We start from the raw sequence: 14,168 nt of genomic DNA, 5'->3' as shown, positions 1-14,168 counted from the left end.
CCCGCAACTGATCTGTTTCACGTATCATGCTAAGTAGAGACTTTAAGGAACATTTTCACATGAAACATCAAACGTAACTCGTTTACTTAATCCTGCAGCTCCATACCGTTTTTAGGCATTGTCTAAGGTAAAAAATAGTACCTGTGTTACCATGATGTTTTTGTCAGTAAATTTCAATCACAACTCACCAATATCTTCTTTATTTGTTGTCAAATGTTTGTTCTATCCGATGACATTGATATCGCCCAGCTCCTGTGGTCAGACATCCCATGCATTGATTATTACCATTTGTCATGGTTCAGAAACAGGGATGTGCTTAACTTTTTTCTTTGTGTATATAAACTGATCGACACAAAGTTTGATTTTGAGGTGGTTATGAAAAGAAGATGTTGTAAGTGTTCCTGACGTAGAATGGCTGCAGTGAGACACAGTTGATCTGGACTGTACCGTTTCCAGTCAAATTGTCAAAATAAACACATTTTCGGATCAACAAATACAGAGTTATTATAAAATGCTCTTGTGTGTATATTGTGACGCTCTTACCTGTACATGAGGAAGATGCTGAAGGCGGGCACGAGGAAGAGGATGCTGGCAATGTTACAGCCTAGGCTCAGATAGATGGAGCTGATAAGACTCTGGAAAGAAAGGGGACATAACTCACATTAAAATCATAGAAAGAAAGGGGACATAACTCTCGTTGACATCTTACTGTAAAACAAATAACTACTCTTGACGAGGTCAATATGCGAACACAAGGACCCGGTAACCTCGTCACCAAATTCACTTTAAAGTTTTGAAGTCAGTAAACCATGTTCTGTTTGATTACAGTGACTTAGCAGCGAACCGTGACATGTTCGTACCAGACGCTATCTTGTTTTCTGGCAGACGAGTCAATATTCATCACATGACATGTCCATACTGAATATGTGACGAGAAAAGTCTTTTTTCGTCGCATGATACGGATTAATCAATCGAATTTTAAGATTCTTAATAGAGGTGTAACAACACAGTATGTCGTACGGAAGTTGTTTTTCTGTTTTCTTCTCGTCTTTCCTTCTTTTGTGTGAATGTATGTGATGGTGTGTGTGTGTCTCTCTCTCTATCTCTTCTTGTGTGTGTGATTGTGTGTGTCTGTGTATCTCCTTTTGTGTGTGTCTGATTTTGTGTCTGTATACGCCTTAATGTTTGTGTGTTTGTGTTTATCTGTCTCTCTGTCTTTGTGTGTGTCTGTGTGATTGTGTGTGTTTGTTTATCTGCCTTTTTGTGTGTGTGTTCGCGTGTAGTATTGTGTCTTTCTTTGTGTGTGCATGTATCTGACTAGTGATACAGGGTGTTTGTGCTTGTGTGTATGTGTGCGCGCGTGAAATTGTATATGTGACGATATATCTGTCGTTTTGTCTTTGTGTGTGTATGTGTGTGTGTATCCTTTTGACAGATCTCGAGAAAAGTATGTGTCTGTCTGTCTGTCTTTGTGTGTGTGTGTATCTCCCGATTGTATTTCTAGGTTTGTCAGCACCATACCCGTGCTCGTGGGTTTCACCGAATTGGTAAACGTCTGAGACCTGCATCACTTTGGGCGTTCCTCTCACATTAAGCTGACACGCCGCGATATAACTGGAATACTGTTCTCCCTCACTCCCTTATGTGCGTATGGTGTCGTCATTGTTATGTGTGCTCAATAAGAATAAGAAGAATAAATATATATCATGCCATGTCTAAATACATACTCCCAAATAAAGCAGCTGAAATAAGACAGTTTAATTGTAACACCGGCTCTCTTGACATTCAATTTATTGTTTTATCCTTTCTAGAATAGTTTCATGCCACTCAGAAAAGCGGTTGACGAGGGATGCATTTCAAATTAAGTTATAAATCGCTTTCCTTTTTTCCAATATATTTTTTCAAGTTAGCTTGCATGAGATAGGGCTGAGAGTCAACCAAGCTTTATTGCCTTGTGTCTGGTATTCTACACCCCCATAAACCACCGTGCTGGAGACTAGAAATACCTACTCTCTATTGAAGTTGTTGTTAGCTACATCAGTTGAAGAAGTCCATTCTCGTGAAAACCTGTCACTGTATCTCATATTACACACTTGACTTTAAAACAGGAAATGAAGTTTTCAACGCAAGTATTTGTTTCATCTAAATAAACCCTCTGCTTAGTGCGGTTTACCTTCAAATGGCCAATCAGATATGGGTGAAAAAAACTGGAAACTTTCGAATTGTTTTCTGGCTGTTGACGTCACATCGAATCAACCAGCATTAGAGGGCATCATGGTGAAATTGCATCCGAATCACGTTTTTACTATATGATAGTGAGTGTGTATGGTTTTACGCCGCTTTTAGCAATATTCCAGCAATATCACGGCGGGGGACACCAGAAATGGGCTTCACACATTGTATCCATGTCGGGAATCGAACCCGAGTCTTCGGCGTGACGAGCGAACGCTTTAACCACTTGGCTACCCGACCGCCCCTCATTATTTCATAAGTACTGCCAGTGATTTAAGAATGTAATAAGATAGAAAAAGTATTAAGAAATGAATACCATTCGTTACTCACTCACTCACTCACTCGTTCTTTCTCTTGTGGGTGATATGAGGGCATGGCGACCCACGTGACAGTGCAGGTAGATATAGAAATATATCAGATGAGTGATCCAATGACCTGCAAAGTTGGTATTTTCATGAGTGTCGCGGCCACCAGTGAAAATGTCAACTTAGCAGGTCACGAGACGTGCCAAATGTGCCATAAACACAAATATTTTAGATGAGTGCTTATCTTACCGACCGATTCTGTGTAACATATACTTCAGTTCTGAATCAGAACTTCAAAGCATGCAAATCGGAAAGGGAAGTAACCCATGTCATTCTCCGCAAATTATATTTTTATTTCATTCTATTTGTTCTTTAATTTGCATCACTGACAACAATTTGAGGGAAAGGGAATCTTCTTTACAAAGTTTATTTAGTTCACCAAACATCGATTCTGGAACAACATCCGTAAAAATCAGGTTCAGGGTTCCTAACCGGTATTACCTATAATCATATAGCACCTGTGTCAGTTCTATTACCTACTCTACATAGCCACTTGAACTCCGTGCGTCGGACGTGTCCTCTACACGCAGCCCAGACAGCGAATGGGACTTCTCCCAGGAAGCGCTGCCTTGTCAAACCCAACCAGAACATTTCGGAGAATGTGAAACTCTCCAACACTGCAGCCTTCTGCATTACCAAGATTGTCAGAAGGGCTGTATTCCTGATAGCAAACCCGGGTACTCTCACAATGTCTGTCAACAGATTGGGAGGTACCAAACCTAAGGCACTGAGAACAATGGGGAGTTGGACAACTTGGTACATGGGATGCAAGCGTGACATTTCGAAAGCGAGGTCCGCATATTTGCCATGTTTTCTTGACTTTTGTCAATCACAATAGTGTCAAAAGGGACAGAGAATTCAATAATATAAATGAGTTCATTGTAGTTATCAAGACGGACAAGATAAGGTTGGTTGGCTTGGAAAGGCCTGAGGTTGTATACCGGCCTATTCCAAAGAATTTTTGTTTTTATCATTTTCGATGACGCCCTCTTCATATGCCGGGTCGTACCGTTGATGGACCTCTGTGTCAAAACCACAAGCGTGGCAAAAACGGTAATAAAATGATCGAGCTACACCATCATGTCGTTTAAGATACTGTGTCTTTGCCAAAGCTGGGCATCCATTGACACTTTTTTGGACAGTCACATTAAACTCATTACATAATCTACATTTCATATTTTTATTTTGATGCAAAATCCAACATTGACGGTTTCGAGCGAAGTGACTGGTCTTGAGTAGAAACAGAAAGCTTTCTGTTTCACCTTTCAGGCCTGTCGACTTCATCAAAGCGAAGGACTCTGTAGGGTTGCTGATCTTCACAACTCACTGCACATAAACTCGATGCAGTGGTCGTTCAGATAGCCTCTCCTTGAAAAACTGAGACTGGACCGATTTGATATGGCGCTTCGCATGGTTGACACTCATTTATGTACCGTCCAGCAGTACACAACCATCAACCAAATCAACTCCGACATTGAAATTATGTCCCACATACTTGGGTCGTTTAAGAAAACTTTGGAATGCTTTTTTTCATCTTGAAATGCTTCACAAGAGGATCATCAGATAAATAAATGGGTGCAAAAGTGCACAAAACAATTCTATTATGAAGAGTCCCAAACGTTAATCAAACCACGCCCTCCTATTATGATTGGTAAATTAAGCGATTGAGGGAAGAGCATTGATTCTTCGTGTCAGGGTGTCAATATGAATTTCTTGTTTCGTCCAATCAACAACACCAAACGAATATGAAAGGACTGGTACAGCAGTATTTGTGGCTATAACATTATTGCAAGCGTTCACCTCTGAATTCCGGATTTTGTTAAGTCAACATTTGCATTCTACCCTAAGTTTATCTCTAACCTGCATCCCTAACTTTGTTTGTTTGTTGATTTGTATGTTGTTTAACGCCGCACTCAGCAACATTTCAGCTATGTGACGGCGGTCTGTAAATAATCGAACCTGGAACAGACAATCCAATGATTGACATCATGGGCATCGATCCATGCAATTTGGATACGATGGGATGCATCAATCTAGTCAGGGTACCTGACCACCCGATCTCGTAAGTTGCCTCTTGCGGCAAGCAGGGGTTGCTAAAGACCTAATCTACCCCGGGTCTTCACGGGTCGCATCCCTAAGTACGTATACGTCTAACCTTCCACAAGACGTTCAATAACTCCTCCTTAATTATAACTACTACTACTACTATTACTACTACTATTGGGGGGAACGGGTAGCCCAGTCGTCTAAGGCGCCGCGATTCGCTGTGCAGAGTTGCGTCCCCTGGGCACGCCAGAAACCTATGGTTGTGGGTTCGAATCCCGGTTCGCTCCGATTATGTTTCTAGGTTTGTCAGCACCATACCCGTGCTCGTGGGTTTCACCGAAGTGGTAAACATCTGAGACCTGCATCACTTCGAGCTTTCCTCCCACATTAAGCTGACACGCCGTGATATAACTGGAAAACTGTTAAAAGCGGCGTTAAACCCAACTCACTCACTTACTACTACTACTACTACTACTACTTTTACTACATTAATGCTGCTACCAGATCACCACCACCACAACAACAGCTACTTCTGTTACAACCATTTCAGCAGCTACACAAATGCTACTACTAGATCACCACCACCACAAGAACAGCTACTTCTGTTACAACCATTTCGGCAGCTACAGAAATGCAACTACCAGATCGCACCACTACAACAACAGCTACTTCTGTTACAACCATTTCAGCAGCTACACAAATGCAACTACCAGATCGCCACCACTACCACAACAGCTACTTCTGTTACAACCATTACAACAGCTACATTAATGCTGCTACCAGATCACCACCACTACCACAACAGCTACTTCTGTTACAACCATTTCAGCAGCTACACAAATGCTACTACCAGATCACCACCACTAAAACAACAGCTACTTCTGTTACAACAATTACAGCGGCTCCACAAATGCTGCTACCAGATCACCACCACTACAACAACAGCTACTTCTGTTACAACCATTACAACAGCTACTTCTGTAAAAACCGTTACAGCGGCTACATTAATGCTGCTACCAGATCACCACCACTACAACAACAGATACTTCTGTGACAGCTATTACAATAGCTACTTCTGTTACAACCGTTACAGCGGCTACATTAATGCTGCTACCAGATCACCACCACTACCACAACAGCTACTTCTGTTACAACCATTTCAGCAGCTACACAAATGCTACTACTAGATCACCACCACCACAAGAACAGCTACTTCTGTTACAACCATTTCGGCAGCTACAGAAATGCAACTACCAGATCGCACCACTACAACAACAGCTACTTCTGTTACAACCATTTCAGCAGCTACACAAATGCAACTACCAGATCGCCACCACTACCACAACAGCTACTTCTGTTACAACCATTACAACAGCTACATTAATGCTGCTACCAGATCACCACCACTACCACAACAGCTACTTCTGTTACAACCATTTCAGCAGCTACACAAATGCTACTACCAGATCACCACCACTAAAACAACAGCTACTTCTGTTACAACAATTACAGCGGCTCCACAAATGCTGCTACCAGATCACCACCACTACAACAACAGCTACTTCTGTTACAACCATTACAACAGCTACTTCTGTAAAAACCGTTACAGCGGCTACATTAATGCTGCTACCAGATCACCACCACTACAACAACAGATACTTCTGTGACAGCTATTACAATAGCTACTTCTGTTACAACCGTTACAGCGGCTACATTAATGCTGCTACCAGATCACCACCACTACAACAACAGCTACTTCTGTTACAACCATTACAACAGCTACTTCTGTTACAACCGTTACAGCGGCTACATTAATGCTGCTACCAGATCACCACCACTACCATAACAGCTTCTTCTGTGACAGCCATTTCGGCAGGTACACAAATGCTGCTACCAGATCACCATCACTGCAACAGCTCGTCCTCGATGCAACTTGCCATGGATTCCGTTAGGTAACGGGCGCCATAGAATAGCATTAGTATCAATCAACTCACCGCCCCACATCATTATGTAAAGCTTTTTCGGCTGATTCTCTCCGTTCGAGTGAAAAATAACTCAATTACACAACTAACTGAAATTGAGGTTACGTGCGAAACCGCAAAAATCATGTTGTGCTTAGCCTCGTAATGAGACTATATTAGATGCCCATGACTCAGTGTTGACTGGAACAGCTAGCTAGGCTGCAGTACACAGGGGTGCTACTCGAGACAATTTGCGTATTACCTTTGTCCAACTGCTACGGGTTATCACCTAAAGCACGCCACAGGGTTTTTGTTTGACTGATTCACTGAAAGCAGTGTCGTTTTCTTGGATAAATACCCATTTCAATTTCCTTCATCATGTCTTCGGTCAATGCTGATTGATCTGACCGATTCCTTGGGACATGTGCAACACCATTTGATAGAATCAATTTTTGAAAAGACCTTCAGTTCGTTTCGTTCGTGAAATGTTTATTCAACATTTGCCTTTTGTTACCTGTCAAGGTGACGGTGATGGAGATTCACAAACACATGCTCATGATATAGTCGGAATCGTAAAATCAATTTTGCTTTGTGCAAAGGTTTCTATTGGAAATGGAAAGGGTTTTGTCGCTTTATTCAATAGCAACAAGACCAAATAGCAACGTTATTTGTTTCAGCAAGTTTCTGTATCAGCAGGAAAACGGCAAAAGAAATATAATCCCAACTTTGGCGAATAACATTTCTCAGTTCGATTATAATATTACAAAGTTGTTCTTACACCAGGAAGTGGGGCCTATAATAGCAACAAGACCAAATAACCATAATATTTCGTTTTGCAGATGTCTGTATTTGCAGATTATCCTGGCGGAAAGCTCCAAACGAAACTTCATCCCAACTTTGGCTAATAATATTTCTCTGTTGGATTTAAAATTAAAGCGATGTTCCTACACAAGGACCTTATTTCGATGCAGAACTTGCTCAAGCTCGCTGATCTATTTAACTGTAACATTACATAAGGTATCAAATTTGAAAGGAGATATGTATGTTTAAATTTCAGTAGCATGTTTATCGCATCCAATTACCTGCAAAGTTGGTATTTTTATGAGTGTCGCAGCCACCAGTGAAAATGTCAGCTTTGCAGCTCACGAGATATGCCAAATGTGCCATAAACTCAAATATTTTTGATGAGTGCTTATCTCACCGACCGACTCTGTATAACATATACTTCAATTCTGAGTCAGAACTTCAAAGTAGGCAAATCGGAAAGGGAAGTAACCCTTGTCATTCTCCGCAAATTATATTTTTATTTCATTTTTTCTTTGCTTTAATTTGTGTCACCGTCAACAATTTGAGGGAAAGGGAATCTTCTTTACAAAGTATCTTTAGTTCACCAATCACCGATTCTGGAATAACATCCGTAAAATTCAGGTTCACTGACATAAAAGGATTAAGTGAGATCAATATTATAGTATCTAATGGTATAAGATCTTTCAAAATCATTATAAAAACTCAAACGACAGATCAAACAATTTGTTATGTACGTTATTAATGCATGATGTCTATGATGTTAGGGAGCCGCTTCAAGCATGGACAAATGTGAACATTAGGGATCAACAATATCCTACTTTTGTTAGAACTGTGATTTGTTTGAAAAGTTTTACTCGATCTGGGAAAACTGAAGGCAAACTTTTACAACAATTTTGAAAAAACCCGTAAATAACAGCATGGCCTTCTAAACGTCCGTGATCTGATTTGAATTTTCCTACGTTTTTTCCCCAACTTCTTAAAGAGAAATATTTCCTCTACACTAACACTTGTTATATTTTTTAAGGATTTCACAAACTTTGTTTAACTCACAGTTGAATACAGGCTATTCCATTGATATATGCACGTGATCGTGTCGTAGCACAGAGGTTATACAGAACTCCAATCTCGATCTGTAAGAAGGTAGCAATAATGATGCGTCATGCGAGGTGTAAATACTAACACATAAAGATGCTTTTGAAGCAGTCAAAGTCTTGAACAGACTATACCCATCTCAAATAAGACAGAGCAGATTGAGTTGCAGCGGCATCGTTTACAAATAAAGCAGCAGCTGAAATAAGACAGAACAATTATGTCGTAACACGGTCTTTCTTGACGTTCAATGTAGTGTTATTATCCTACGGTTTCCTGGCTCTCAGAAAAGCAGTTGACGAGGGATGCATTTTAACTTGAGTGAGTGAGTTGGGTCAAACGCCGCTTTTAACATTATTCCAGTTATATCACGACGTGTCAGCGTAACAGGGGTGGAAAGCCCAAGGTGATGCAGGTCTCAGACGTTTACCACTTCGGTGAAACCCACGAGCACGGGTATGGTGCTGACAAACCTAGAAACATAATCGGAGCGAGCCTGGATTCGAACCCACCATCATAGGTTTCTGGCGTGCCAAAGGGACGCAGCTCTGCACAGCAAATCGTGACGCCTTAGACGACTGGGCCACCCGTGCCACCATTCTAATTTGAGCTGTATATCGCTGTCCTTATTTCCAGTATTATGTTGTGAAGTTAGCTCGCGTCAGATAGGGCTGAGAGCCATCCCGACGTTATGCCTTTTGTCTGATATTCTACAGCCCCATAACTGTCGTGCTGGAGACGAGACAAATCTACTCTTTATTGAAGTTGTTGCTAGTTACATCGGTTGAAGAATTCCATTCTCGTGAAAACCTGTCACTGTATCTCATATTACGCACTTGACTTTAAAACAGGAAATGAAGCTTTCAACACAACTTTTGTTTCATCTAAATAAAACCCTCTGCTTAGTGGGTTTACCTTCAAATGGCCAGTCAAATTGGGGGTAGATAAACGGAAACTTTCCGGTAACTTTGATTCCGAAATTGCTTCCGAATAAACTTGAATAGAGCCAGTAAGTAGGTCACGGGACTACGCGAGACCTTACGTTGTTTTAGTACTTCCGGTGACAAAGACGTTTCACAGCAATGGCGATAGCAGTGTTATGTCGGACAGATCCCGGCTTATCAATTTCGGAACACGTTAGTGTAACTTAGAAAACCATGAAATGTGAGAGGCATTAAAACACTAGAGTTAGGTAGCATGAATAGCAAGTGAATGTTTGTCAAATCAGTTGCTGTGTTGTCAAGACGTCCCATGATCGATGTCAAACTGGCCGCCACCAATTCATAAGTTGAGGTAAGTTTTACCTTTGTGATCACCACCACCACAACAACAGCTACACTACTTCTGTAACAACATAACACCACCGACATTACTGCTGCTACCAGATCACCACCACCACTACAACCACAGCTACACTACTTCTGTTACACCATTACACCACCGACAATACTACAGCTACCAGATCACCGCCACCACCACAACAACAGCTACACTACTTCTGTTACACCATTACACCACCGACAATACTACAGCTACCAGATCACCACCACCACTACAACCACAGCTACACTACTTCTGTTACACCATTACACCACCGACAATACTACAGCTACCAGATCACCACCACCACTACAACCACAGCTACACTACTTCTGTTACACCATTACACCACCGACAATACTACAGCTACTAGATCACCACCACCACCACAACAACAGCTACACTACTTCTGTTACACCATTGCACCACCGACAATACTGCTGCTACCAGATCACCACCACCACTACAACAACAGCAACACTACTTCTGTTACACCATTGCACCACCGACAATACTGCTGCTACCAGATCACCACCACAACAACAGCAACACTACTTCTGTGACAACATTAAACCACCGACAATACTGCTGCTACCAGATCACCACCACCACTACAACAACAGCTACACTACTTCTGTTACACCATTGCACCACCGACAATACTGCTGCTACCAGATCACCACCACCACTACAACAACAGCTACACTACTTCTGTTACACCATTGCACCACCGACAATACTGCTGCTACCAGATCACAACCACCACTACAACAACAGCAACACTACTTCTGTTACACCATTGCACCACCGACAATACTGCTGCTACCAGATCACCACCACCACTACAACAACAGCAACACTACTTCTGTTACACCATTGCACCACCGACAATACTGCTGCTACCAGATCACCACCACCACTACAACAACAGCTACACTACTTCTGTTACACCATTGCACCACCGACAATACTGCTGCTACCAGATCACCACCACCACTACAACAACAGCTACACTACTTCTGTTACACCATTACACCACCGACAATACTGCTGCTACCAGATCACCACCACCAAAACAACAGCAACACTACCCCTGTTACAACATTACACCACCGACAATACTGCTGCTACCAGATCACCACGACTACAACCACAGCTACACTACTTCTGTTACAACATTGCACCACCGACAATACCTCTGCTACCAGATCACCACGACTACAACAACAGCTACACTACCCCTGTTACAACATTACACCACCGACAATACTGCTGCTACCAGATCACCACCACCACCACAACAACAGCTACACTACTCCTGTTCAACATTACACAACCGACAATACTGCTGCTACCAGATCACCACCACCACTACAACAACAGCTACACTACTCCTGTTCAACATTACACAACCGACAATACTGCTGCTACCAGATCATCATCACTTCCACACCAACTACTTCTGGTACAACCATTACAGCAGCTACACAAATGCTGCTACCAGATCACCATCACTGCAACAGCTCGTCCTACCATGTATTCCGTTAGGTAACGGGCGCCATGGTATAGCATTAGTATCCATCAACTCACCGCCCCACATCATTATGTAAAGCTTTTTCGGCAGATTCTCTCCGTTCGAATGAAAAATAACTCAATTACACAACTGACTGAAATTGAGGTTACGTGGGAAACCGCAGAAACATGGTGTGCTTAGCCTCGTAATGAGACTATATCAGATGCCCATAACTCAGTGTTGACTGGAACAGCTAACTATACTGCAGTACACAGGGGTGTTACTCGACACAATTTGCGTCATACGTTTGTCCAACTCCAAAGCACGCCAACAGGTTCGTGTTTGACTGATCGTGAAAGCAGTGGTGTTTTCTTGGATAAATACCCATATCAATTCCCATCACCATGCCTTCGGTCAATGATTGATTTGGACGGACATGTTTATCATTATCTGCTCATAGAATCAATGTTGAAAAAGACCTTCAGTTCATTTGACTCTGAAGTGAAGAAAATATGTTCGAGATATCCTTTTGTTACCTGTCAAGGTGACGGTGAGGCCATCAAAAGCAACAAGACCAAATAGCAGGACTATTTGTTTCAGCAGGTTTCTGTTTCGGCAGAATTTCTCGATAAAGAAACATTATCCAAACTTTGGCGAAGAAGTTTTCTTTACTCTTTTTTACACATGGTGGTGTCGTCACTGTCGTTTCTGTGATCCATTCATGTATTTTGCACCGCGTTTGTGCCTTTTACGCCCAATGGAATCTGTTTGGGCGGAAAGCCGAGTTTTTCCATGGCGTCGACGTTTTATATCTATACCAGGAAGCTATTTCGATGCATTATATGCTAACTCTCACTGATATTATATACCTCTAACATTACATAGGGCATCCTACGCGTGACGATCCGGGATAGAATAGGCCTTCACCAACCCATGCTTGCCGTAACAGGCGACTATGCTTGTCGTAAAAGGTGACTAACGGGATCGGGTTGTCAGACTCGCTGACTAGGTTGATGCATGTCATTGTATCCAAATTGCGTAGATCGGTGCTCATGATGTCAATCACTAGATTGTCTGATCCAGATTCGGTTATTTACAGACCTCCGTCTTTTAGTTTGAATATTGCTGAGTGCGGCAAATAAACAAACAAAACATTCGGCATCCAAAGGGAATAGAGGATCTCTGTGTGTTGTTTCATATGACATGGGACGCGGTCGGGTAGCCTAGTGGTTAAAGCGTTCGCTCGTCACGCCTAAGACCCGGGAACGATTTCCGACATGGGTACAATGTGTGAAGCCCATTTCTAGTGTCCCCCGCCGTGATATTGCTGGAATATTGCTAAACGCGGCGTAAAACCATACTCACTCACTCACTCATATGACATGGATATCTCATAGAATGAAAGAGTCGTGCAACCACGAGAGAACATTGCAACTATTCATGTCACGAGATGAGATGAATACGTTGTGCGACAAGAAAAATACGTATGTATTATGTATTTTATGGAATGATTTCCATGATGTCATTATAGACTGAAAATAGTTCCCGCATGAAGTGTTATTTCACTCGAATTAAATAATGATCCAATATTTGAAGATAACTATAGTATTTCATCACTAAAAACATGATAAAGAGGCTTATTCAAGTCACAAACCTGGATTTCCTCATATATCAGACAAGCGGATCTTGGGAGAATTTATGACCACTATACTTTCCTTTCAGAGGGATTCCGGTCAGATGCCCAATTTCAGCCTGTGTCTAGACTGTGAACCTGAGACAAAGTCTCTGTGTAATCAGGGCTATTACTAACTACTAGCGTGAGTTACATGATACATTTTGAGGTAGCCGGCAAACACAATGGTGTGGAAGAAACTTGAATCAATCCTGTCAATCTGTCCGAACCTAGTTTCCCTGCACAACTTAAAAGATTGGTGGTGAGGTGAAATTGTGTGTCTATGTTAGTGTTAGTGTAAGTGTTAGTGTTAGTGTGTTAGTGTGTGTGTGTTAGTGTTAGTGTGTTAGTGTGTGTTTGAGTTAGTGTTAGAGTTAGTGTTAGTGTGTGTGTGTTAGTGTCAGTGTGTTAGTGTGTGTTAGTGTTAGTGTATGTGTGTTAGGGTGTGTGTGTTAGTGTGTGTGTGTTAGTGTTAGTGTGTGCGTGTGTGTGATAGTGTGTGTTAGTGTATGTGTGTTAGTGTTTCTGTGTTAGTGTACGTGTGTGTGTGTTAGTGCGTTAGTGTTAGTGTGTGTGTATGTTAGTGTGTGTATGTGTGTGTGTAAGTTAGTGTTAGTGTTAGTGTGTGTCTGAGTTAGTGTTAGAGTTAGTGTATGTGTGTTAGTGTGTCTGTGTTAGTGTAAGTGTGTGTGTGTGTGTTAGTGTGTGTGTTAGTGTGTGTGTGTGTTAGTGTGTGTGTATGTTAGTGTGTGTATGTGTGTGTTAGTGTTAGTGTGTGTGTGTGTTAGTGTATGTGTGTTAGTGTGTCTGTGTTAGTGTAAGTGTGTGTGTGTTAGTGTGTGAGTGTGTGCACACATGCACACATAGTATAGTGCTAGCCCAATGAGATACCATGCCGCAGGTTTAACATGGGTGCCCCACTCAGACACAGTAAACCGATTTCGAACTACATCTGTGCACGCATGACGATTTACAAGAGCAATGACACGACGATAACCGCATTTCACCTCACAACAGTACATTCAGCCGATTCCGCAAGCATCTCCCCGTATTCGTATCTTCAACATACCTCTGCGATATCAGAGGTGAGGGGATGCCCAAAGTGAATCCGTTTGTCATTCTTGTAACACCAATTGAAGGGGCATTGTGCTGATCATTGATCA

The 14,168-nt window shown here is 41.9% G+C and overlaps 1 protein-coding gene across 2 annotated transcripts in view; it reads right to left on the bottom strand.

The window, feature by feature from the left end:
* The window catches only part of LOC124114692 (calcitonin gene-related peptide type 1 receptor-like), a 165,817-nt gene that overhangs the window by 21,414 nt on the left and 130,235 nt on the right, over window positions 1-14,168 (bottom strand). For both annotated transcript variants that reach the window (XM_048390947.1, XM_048390953.1), the window contains one exon: window positions 544-635. In XM_048390947.1, coding sequence (XP_048246904.1) covers window positions 544-635 — 92 coding nt within the window. The remainder of the gene's footprint in view (window positions 1-543; window positions 636-14,168) is intronic.

Source organism: Haliotis rufescens, unplaced genomic scaffold, assembly GCF_023055435.1.
Source record: "Haliotis rufescens isolate VD_foot unplaced genomic scaffold, xgHalRufe1.0.p SCAF_10, whole genome shotgun sequence".
NCBI classification, from domain to species: Eukaryota; Metazoa; Mollusca; class Gastropoda; order Lepetellida; family Haliotidae; genus Haliotis; species Haliotis rufescens.
This window is presented reverse-complemented; position numbering and strand designations above follow the sequence as displayed.